The sequence below is a fragment of the Colossoma macropomum genome, unplaced genomic scaffold (genome assembly GCF_904425465.1).
Source record: "Colossoma macropomum unplaced genomic scaffold, Colossoma_macropomum, whole genome shotgun sequence".
Lineage (NCBI taxonomy): Eukaryota > Metazoa > Chordata > Actinopteri > Characiformes > Serrasalmidae > Colossoma > Colossoma macropomum.
This window is the reverse complement of record NW_023494787.1, coordinates 47,976,783-47,987,482: the sequence shown is the minus strand read 5'-3', so window position 1 is coordinate 47,987,482 and position 10,700 is coordinate 47,976,783. Positions and strand designations below refer to the sequence as shown.

At 39.2% G+C, this 10,700-nt stretch overlaps 1 protein-coding gene across 9 annotated transcripts in view; it reads left to right on the top strand.

Annotated features, from left to right (window-relative positions):
- The window catches only part of pleca (plectin a), a 215,074-nt gene that overhangs the window by 9,225 nt on the left and 195,149 nt on the right, over positions 1-10,700 (top strand). For 8 of the 9 annotated variants that reach the window (XM_036567633.1, XM_036567629.1, XM_036567624.1 and 5 more), the window contains exon 2: positions 2,940-3,132. In XM_036567633.1, the coding sequence (XP_036423526.1) occupies positions 2,940-3,132 (193 nt within the window). Of the gene's footprint in view, positions 1-2,734; positions 2,818-2,939; positions 3,133-10,700 lie in introns of those variants that run through there. The other variant, XM_036567626.1, reaches the window with a different exon arrangement.

The window sequence follows — 10,700 nt, the reverse complement described above, 5'->3', positions numbered from 1 at the left end:
TGAACCAATTTAGAGCTATAATTTTAAAGTAGGCTTTTTTGTTAGGAATATGAAAACCTTCAGCTGTAAATCTGCCCATTCTATTTGATTATAGATCTAGAATCAATTAAGCTCTGCTTTTTTGCTGCCAGTAGAACTAATGCTTCTGCTGGATGCAGACACTTAGGTATTAAAATTCTCTTTATGTCTGTTTTAGGAGTGGAATTTATTGCTGAACATTACTTACATTTCCGATAATGGATTTGGTTTGCTGATATTCATCTGCCTCGAAGTCATAAAGCATGTTATTCATAATCTAGGCACCAGTGCCTCTCAGTCTTGAGGAAGTATCATACCAGAGAGTCCTTGGTAGTGGACTCTGCGGTACCTCCCTCGGCACTTTCCATGTTTAATTTATGTCTCTGCAGCGCATTTGAAGAGTTACATAAGAGAGAAAGACTCTTTACTCCGTCTCTCCACATTCTCTGACGTTGGAGACAATGTCTTGCAATGTTTCTGCTTTTTTCCCAAATTGGAAATGTTTGAGTGATTTTTGAATGCAGCAGTGCATTTGAGATTGGAGTGGCATGTTTTGTTTTTGTGCTTGTATTTTAAGATTCAGACAAATAATTATAAAAAAATTATAAAATGATGATGATAATAATAATAATTATTCGTTCTACTTATACAACACTGTGCAAAAGTCAGAGACCACCCTTCATTCATTTAATTTCCAGTCAAAACTGTTATTAAGTACAAGTGATTCATTTTTCAGGACGATGTTTCTGAGGAGATATAAAATAATCCACCTGCTTCAGGAAGGAGAAAGTCAAAGGAAAATAAGTGAAAAAAACAGGAGTTTTCAAAACTGGAGTTCAAAAAGTGATTAAAAGCTACAGAGAAAATGAGACTCCTAACAACCACCTGGAAGAGCTGGTTGACACCAAAACTGTCCCCATCAGATAAACAGCACTCAAAGCTTTCATCTCTGAGAGAGAGGAGAAAATCAAGCTGCTTCAGATCTGAAAACATCCACAGGTGTTTCTGTCCATCCTTCCACTGTGAGAAGACGACTCAGCGCTGTGGGTCTGAAAGGATGTGTAGCTGTCAAGAAGAACCTCACTGAGAAAAGGAGACGGACACATCAAACAAAGAAGCTGAACAATGGACTGACCACCCCAGAGTCCAGACCTCAACACCACTGAATGTGTTTGATTACTTCAGAAAATGATCAACCAGCTTCTAAGACTGAACTTTGATTGAAGGTGTGGAAAAAAATCTGAAAAGAATGGAAGCTGTAGTGAAGGCAAAGAGTGGACGCACTAAATTCTGATAAATCTGACAATGTTGTTTAGTTTTTGAGGCTGAAAAAAGTATAATTTGCACTTAATGGCAATTTTGACTGTAAATGAAATTAAAGAAGGGTGGTCTCTGACTGTTGCACAGTACTGTACAGGGGCACAGCCAGCATGCTACAAGTAGTGAGTCTTTTTTTTACCCCTCAAAATTGGATCTTTTAGTTATACGCATGTTTAATCGACAACCTAAACCAGGGGTCAGCAACGTGCGGCTCCAGGTGTTTTAACTATAAAATGGAGTTAATGTATAACAGCTAATTCGCCAACCTTTAACCCTGAAGGTTGGTGCGCAGACTACTGGTCACCATAGCAATGGCAACCGTCTTGCCTAGCTAGTAGCTAACGAAAAGGCAAAGAGAAAGATTTAAGATGAACATGGATAATTTAGTGGCGAATGGACATATTTGCATTTATAATCACTCCAGCTGGTTTCCTGATATGTTTAATCTGCAGCGAGAAACTGACAAAAGCTAAAAAGCTGTGAAGATGAACTCGCCAAATTTTCCGTTCCACCTTAAATGGCACAGTAGTTACATTCTGGCGTCTCAGGTACTATTTAAGGTGGAACAGGAAAAGTCAAACAAGAAGCTGGCGAATGAGAAGCGACTTCAGCCTCGTAAAAAGTCAAACGTTGAGACACATTTTACAAGAAACTGTTCTACTTTTGAGGAAAAGTTTCCTGCTGGAGATGTGAGAAAAGCGACTATAGCTGAGCTAAAGCTTAAAGCAGAGCAAAGTAAGTCTGCATTTTTGTTTATACTATATTTTTAGCCTATACTAACACATCAGCACACACTGAGACAGATTTACAGCCAAGATGGTAAAATGGACATAAAATGTTGTGGCTCTCAAGGTGGTTTGATTTTTGTTGAAAGGACAAAATGGCTCTTCTTAACATCTGGGTGGCGACTCCTGGTTTAAACGATGACTGTTCTGTCTGTAACTTTGCATGAGGAGCTGCATCCAGCATTTGTAACCATATATATACTTTTTATTTGGGCTGTTTTATAATAATGAATTTATGTGAGTTATCAATATGCTGTTTCAGCCTCAAAATGACAAGGCAGTGACTGTGCTTTTGTTAAAGGTGCAGCATGATTTGGTTTGAATGGGCTTTTTTATAACCTTCATTTTTTTGGGGGGTGCTCAGCTCTCCTCTCGTTTGCCCAGCGACTCTGTACTGGGATCAGTTTTGCTGAGTCATCATAATAGAATCAATCACAGACTATCGACTTACAGTAAGTGTTGCAGAAGTGTCGCTATAAATAGTTCTCTGTATCTTGATAGTTCTGCATTGGAGTTCGTGTCTTAGCCAGTGTAAGGTGAGCTTCTATCAACACTTGAGCACAACTTTTTCCCTTATGTGCTGCACACTTGTCTCGAAGCAAGTCGCAGTCTGTGGGAGGACCCTCTCTGTTTCAGATAGTGGTCAACTACTGCACGATAGCCTTTTCTCTTAAAATCCAGGATAGCATTGGATGTGAGTGTTTGAGTGTGGTGCTTCTAGATGACCATCTTAAGTAAAGTCTGAAAATGAAGCTTAAAAATATTGGCGATTAGCTGAAACTCAGTGTTTACCACTCTATTGTTAACTCGCTGCAGGCCATGTCTGAGTCCCGTCCACGTCTGCGGGAGAGGTCAGCGTCCGAGGAGAGCCCGAGTGAGCTCAGCGCATCACCTTTCCCCGGAGACACGCTGCCATGGAACCTAGCCAAGCATCAGCGCGTCAAGCGCTCCAAATCAGCGTCCGGAGATGTGCTGGACCCCGCTGAGAGAGCGGTCATCCGCATCGCAGGTAAGAGATGATCTGGATTATAGGTGGGTGATACAGCAAAAATATTGTTGGTCTCCTAAAACATATCTCCAAAATAGCAATTTTACAGGAGAATGCAAAAACAAACTATCTTGCAATGCAAGTTAATGTAACGAGATTTTACTCCAAGCACTTTTGGAGTATTTCTGTTGGTCCATTCATCATGAAATTGTCCCACAATGAAATTCGATAAACGATATACTGAGATGATCAAAGACATTTTCATAATATTTATCATAATATTCAGTTTTTCTGAGGTTTGCTCACAACAGGCCGACACTATGCACCAGTAAAAAAGTAGTGATAGTAATAGAATAGCAATGAGAATTTGAAGAGAACTCAGTCAAAACGTGGTGAAGGATGCGTCTTCTGAGGATGTGAGTGAATTATCCACTATTTTCATACATCTTCATCAGTAAAAGGTTGATTTCGAGATCATTTGAGACCTAAACATCAAACCGGACCTTCTTTCTGAGCCTTGCTTGTGATGCTAATACGCAAAGACGCATGATGTGGTGTGAAAAACTCCCGACCCAACGTCTCTGATTTTTAAATGATTATTTCAGGCTTTGCTGGGTGATTTGCAGCAGCACATGCTCACAATATTTTAGCCTGTTTTTATTCTCCTCACTCTGTAATGACACTTCTTTTAGTTTTAACGAAAACATCCTACACAGTGCAGCTTTAAGGAGTCAAATTATAAACATTGCCATGCTAATAGCAAGCTGTGCACTGAAATGATGTCACGTGAAACTAAAGCTGCGGTCACGCCGGACTGCCACCTCGCCCTTTTGTTTGCGGGGTTGGAGCACAAGTCAGATGAGTGTGAGCAGTACTGATGTGAGGTGGCTTTGGAGGAGATGTATAATTCAGTGAATGTTAGCTGCTGAACTAGTTTAATACAGTTTCGTCAGGAAGTAAAACATATCAGGTTTGGAACTTTTAGTTTAGTACACAACAGTGGAGTTTTTCAAAAAATCCCATTCGTTTCTGCCGTAGAGAAAACCCCCTTAGACCTGGAGCTCCTATATGTGCATGACGCTGACTACAGAATGGCAAATGACTTCAGTCGCTGACTTTGGCTTCTTCAAAATAGTCTTTCTTTGTCGTGTTTAAAATTTTGACTTGTACTGTTGATACTCAACAGAAAGCTGGTTATAAATGCTAGCTGAGCATTTTCCCTCTGTTATAGGTGTCGGGTTGTGGGAGGGGGAGGTAAAACATGTTATTATTGGTTATTATTGTTTGCCCCCTCCCACTGGGGCACAGTGATGTCATGAAAAAACAATAGAAGTGTCAGAAAAGTTGTTGCGTTTTGTTGGACGACTATGCAAAAATAGTTGAAATTCCTCGTCAGCTTTGAGTTTTTTCATAACGGTGTGGCACAAATGAGCGCAGATTGTACATCGATCAGGCATAACATTATGACCACGTCCTTGTTTCTACACTCACTGTCCATTTTATCAGCTCCACTTACTATATATGCACTTTGTAGTTCTACAGTTACAGACTGTAGTCCATCTGTTTCTCTGCATACTTTGTTAGCCCCCTTTTACCCTGTTCTGCAGTGGTCAGGACCCCCATGGTACTATTTGGGTGGTGGATCATTCTCAGCACTGCAGTAACACTGATGTGGTGGTGGTGTGTTAGTGTGTGTTGTGCTGGTACGAGTTGATCAGACACAGCAGTGCTGCTGGAGTTTTTAACTCCAAACACTCCACCTGGTTTCCCGATATGTTTGATCTGCAATAAGAAAGTGTCAAACACTAAAAAGTTGAAGTCAGTTTCTCATTCACCAGCTTCTTGTTCCCGTTCCACCTTAAAAGGTACGTCAGTTACATTCTGGCACTTCAGGCACCATTTAAGGGAAAATATGAACAATAAGCTTGCGAATGAGAAGCTGCCTTCAGCCTCGTAAAAACTCAAACGTTGAGGGACATTTTACAAGCTACTATTTCATTTTTGCGGGAAAGTTTCCTGCCGGAGATGCGAGAAAAGCGGCGTTTTCTGCGTTTTCATATATATTCATATATATATTTCATATATATTATATTTTTAGCCTATACTAGTACATAAGCACATACTGAGACAGATTTAGGCCCAATCCCATTTCACCCCTCGCCCCTACCACTTAGCCCTTAGCCCTCTGTTTTGCACGTTCACGTCTAGGGGTAGGGTGTCCCAATTTTAGTTGAGATAGAGGGGTAGGGCGAAGTGTTAGGGCTACATGGCTCTCCAAACGGAGATTTTTCAGAGGCTTACTATAAACAGAGTGTTAAGAGAAAAAAGAAAAACCGGCAAGACGGCTGCGCGAGAGTCCAAAGAAACCCACAAGTGTGAGAATTTTCTCCGTTAAAAAAATATGATAACCACTGTATTATCTTAGTTTAATGTCGTTTCAATGTATTATGGTCGTTTTCTTCATAACAAGCACAAAAAAATCACGAATAGCATGCTAATTTCTCAGTAGCTAGCTAACTTTCCCAGTATTGACGCCAGGAGCGTCAGAATGTAACTGCTGCACCATTTAAGGTGGAACGGGAAAATTCAAACAAGAAGCTAGCGAATATCTAACTTTAGCTTCGTATCACCAAATAATTGGAGTGGGTGATAATAAATGGTTGTCTTATCCCCCTCTTTGAAAGCATTTGATGCGCTAAATGTAACTAAAGCCCAGCAGTGAGGAGCTGAACTTCTCCCTCCTCTGCTGTCACTGAAGACCTGCTGGGTCGCCTGCAGAGCAGCGCTAGTAGGTTGTTAATGAAGCGATGTTTCTTTTTTTATTATTTGAGGGTTGTCCCATTTCATACGGCAAGTTTTTAACCACTCCCCCTTGTAACTCATTTCCAAGGGGTTAGGGTGACACCCGAAAACAAGGGGTAGGGGTAAAAAGAAGAAATGGGATTGGGCCTTACAGACAAGATGGTAAAATGGACATTAAATGTTGTGGCTCCCAAGGTGGTTTGATTTTTGTTGAAAGGACAAAATGGCTCTTGTTAACATTTGTGTTGCCAGCCCCTGCTCTAGACCACGCCGTCTCAACTGCTCCACTTTGTTCTCAAAAGTGGACATAAAAGAATGGCCAGTCTTTTGTGATTAGACTTTGCCTAACGTGGACAGCTGAGTGCTTTCCGTAGCACCTGAGAAGCTGCCTAACTTCCTCCGCTGCATCATTCTTGTAGGAATCGTGACATCAAACAAAATATCACATCATTTTTCCTGGGACTCTGTGGCTGAGGTGTTAAAAAGCAGTATTGGCATTGGTTTATCCATGTGTTGCTGAGTTTTAGAAATATTTTTATTTTAATTTGATTGTTGAAAATAATTCTTAATAAAAATAAAGGGACATCCCAGAATAATAAGCCACTGTTAAATTATAAATATAGGTTTACTTAAGCATCTAAAATGATTTCTATTGGATATGTATACATGCCTTGAGATATATATATATATATATATATATATATATATATATATATATATATATACACACACACACACACACACACACACACACACACACACACACACACACACACGATGTTTGAACGTTTGGCAACACTGTTCAACAAATGCACATTGTCTGGTCCAGTGCACACAAACGCAGCATTTAATAAGTCTAGTGCAAACAAACTCACTATTCTGTGTGCACAGTGCTGTTCGAAGTGTGGGTGTTTATGTGTTTAAGGAGGGAGTTTTCTTTAATGCTACTTTGGATTCCTGTTTGGTTTAGTGCCCATCCTCCCGCTCGCCTGAGGAGCTGGTAATCTCCGGGACTGACGGACACGCTTTGTCTTTCTTGAAGGCTCAGTTCAGGGTTTGCCAGATCAGTTCTGAGATCATAATAACAGCAATAGTTCAGGAAAACCTAACTTTTACAATGTTTTCAGCACAATCGATCATGGTTTCTTTGTCTGTTTGCAAAAACTTACCGTGTTTAAGCCTAAGCAGGTTTATGCAGATGAAATATCACACGTGTAGATCTTAGTGTCCGTGTTAGTGACAGTGCTCCCCTGTCTAACCCTGTTTAAACCACCTTTGGGCCAAAAGAGTCTCAGTATGTGGTTTTAACGATAGTTTAGAAAGGAAAACTGTAAAAATCATTTACACATGCAATGATATTGGAGTCATATGGGCAGATACATGCTTAAAAATCAATCAGCATGTTTATATCTGACCTGTATTTTAAACTGATATTTAATGTCTGCATTTTATTCATTTTCCTGCAACCTTATAGAAATACTGTCCCAAATGCTTTGGGGCCTAATCATATTCCATGTTCTTTTTGATTTTCTAATTGAAAATAAGCTAACACATCAGAAGACACTTAAATATGACATTTTTCTACTCATTTCAGGGATGATTTTCTATTTATTTGCTAAGTTTAATCTATTAATGTACTGGGGAACAAAACATAAAATATAAACTGTTGCACCAGCCACATATTATGTTTTTCTTTTTCCAATATGTCATATTCAGCAAATAAACCACCATTGTGTGTTAAAATGTACAGAAGTGTGTTCTCTGAAGAGGATGTGTTCACTTATTTTCACTTCAATCAACAAAACATGTGATTTGACCGGGGTGCCCAGACTGATTATTGATTATTGTATATTTAACAGACAATTACACAGAAGCCTCAACAGCTAAATATCTCATCACATGTTTTCGGTGTTTAATGTGTCCACTTTACCTCTGCTTCTCACAATCCAAGTAATCCCAAACACATTCAGTGATGTTGAGGTCTGGACTCTGGGGTGGTCAGTCCATTGTTGTGAAAACACCAGCAGAATACAAAAGGAAGACACTGTGCTGAGCATGAAGCTGAGAGTTAAAGCTGATTGCACCCAAAGACTTGGTACATGGCTGTTTTAGGTTAATAAAGCCTTTGCAGATATTTATTTAATCACTTAACTAAAAAAAGTAACTGTGGGAAAGTAAATTTTTTAAAGGTGTCCTTTTGAAACTGTTGACAGGCAGTGCAATTATAGTCAGAGCATTTTATTGGATGCAGTCTTGTAACTCTGGTGTTGTTTGAAAGCCTCAGTTGTTGGCCAACCAGCTGCAGCTGTTTGTGTTTAAGTGGGCACCTTGTTCCTGGTCCAGCCAGTCTGGCAAGAGTGCGTGTGCTTTTGAAAGATCCAAAATCTGTTTGTGTACCACTGTAGAACCAGGATATTCAGTCCCACTGTAGGCAGGAATGTTCCAACATGTGAAGTTTTGGGGTCACTCCAGCTCTGAGGTCCTTTAGTATATTTAAGCAGTGCACTTAACTTGTATTACAAAACTTGTATTCCAAAAATATGAAATGTTTAAGCAATTCAGACTTTGCTTTGCTGAACTAGAAGTGGGCAGTATGACCATTTGTTATTGTTATTCTGATAAACAGTCTCTATGGTGAGTACATTCTAGAACACTGACCAACTGCGTGGATCATAAAAACACAGACTAAGCTATCACAATTGCTCAATTAAAAAACCTTACAATATTAAAATCCACATTCCCAGTGAATTGGCTTGGTAATTAGTTTTTCATTTTAATCATAAGCAGGTTATCTACTTGTCATTATAAAGCCATACTTGCAGATTCTCCACAAGAGGGCACTGTAAGTACTCAAGTAGCTTTTTTGTGCGTCTCTGAAAAAGAAAAAGCCCACACCAGCAGGATCTCACGAATGTGTGTATGGTTGTAGTTACAAATTGCATGTACACCCCCCAAAATCAGCCAAGCTCAAAATGGCAGAACGTTGTTTTTTAATGGTCTTAACATCAAATCATTAGTCAGTAAATGAGCAAGAATTAAAAATAGATGCAGTAAGTTAGCATGTAAGAGCTTTTCCCTTTGATTTCTTTACATGTTGAAGTCTTGTTGGTGAACTTGACAGGCTTTTACAGAAAGAAGAGTCAATATTGTTCCACTCAGCACTGATGGCTTCAAACAATTGAAAAACATTGCCAAACTAGTTTGTGTTTATATGAGACCCAATGTTCTCTTTAGGGTTTAAATCTAGACTCTGACCAAAACCGACAGGAAAAACCCTTCAGCATTTTGGGCTTTACCTGGGCAGGAGTGTATGTAGGAGATGAAGTAAAATGAAATGTTCTTTGTTACTGATTACTGTTTGTGTGTGTATGAAGTAAAAATGTATATCAAGTAAAAGGTTTTGTTTAACTAGATCTGTGTTGAACAGCAGGGCAGACAGCTAACAGACTAACAGACTACTCCAATAATATTCAGATTAAGTCATTTTGGGCCGTTTGTTTTGGTCCATTCATCATGAAATGTAAACACAATGTAAAGGGCAACAGGCATTTTCACGTTATGTCAAAAACTGAAAAACGACAAAAATGGAGATACAAATTATTGTTTCAGCAGTAGCGATATGCTACTTTTGCAAGCTTCAGATGCATTTTTCAGTGCATTTTGTCCGCACACAGTAGCTAACAGAAGGAATTTCGCACTTATAGCGTAGACATCCATACCCGATTCATGAGTGTAACGTTGTCAGGAAAGAAACTGCTCCATGCTGACTTGACATCTTATGCTGAGCTTGGAGTTGAGAACATCCTGACTTTCCAAATAGACATTCCTAGTTCCTTGTTTTGTTTTTGTTTTTCTTTTTCTAGGCAGAGGTGGGAAATTCCGAGTTACGAGCTTCAGTGAAACGCAGCATGATTTCTGGTTTAGGCCACACCCACTTTTAATTTGTGTTGGGAAAAAGTATTGTTTAGGAATCAATACTGAAGTCAAAGTATCGACAGCCCTGCTAATGATGCATAAGGATATAAATATCATGATGCGTAATGTCACTGCTAGAAGAAAACTTGGTAACACTTTACTGTAGTGTACACTTCATAAGGCTACACTTGCATAAGCATGTCATGACAACTGACAACCCTGCATAAATGTTTATACATGCTTATAAATTCCAAAAGACGTCATTTGTTATAAAGGCTACCTTTGCCAATTCTGATCAAAGTTAGCTAAAGTAGCCTTTATGACAGACAATGCTTACTGGAATAAGCATTTATAAACACTTATGTACATCTATTTCAGTTGTCATGACAAGCTTATGTAGGTGTCATGTAACCTTATGAACTGTACCCTACAGTAAAGTGTTACCAAAAACTTTGTATCTATTTCCTTATATATTTTAATTTTGGACATAACTTGAAAATGCCAGCTGCTCTTTACATTCTGTGAACATTCATGATGAGTGGACCAATAGAAACAGTCCAAAATGATTTTTGAATAAAACTTGGTTGCATTAAGTCATGTTAACATTCTTCACTTCTCATGTAAAGGTTCAGGGTTTTGTTTCGGTACTGATGATATGAAATATTGAGTGATGTCTTTATGATACATTTTTGCCATGTTGCCTGTTTTATGTGGGCTTGTCTCTGTGTATGGCTAGTCAAGGAAGGTAGGTTAGCACTCTGTCTTTTATCTCCTGTTGTTTGTGTGTAGGGTAGGTAGAGTTTACAGCTAGTGTGGGTTTGTTTGTTGTTTTGGCTGAGGTCACTCCTGACGTCTGTTGCCAGTGTGAGAAT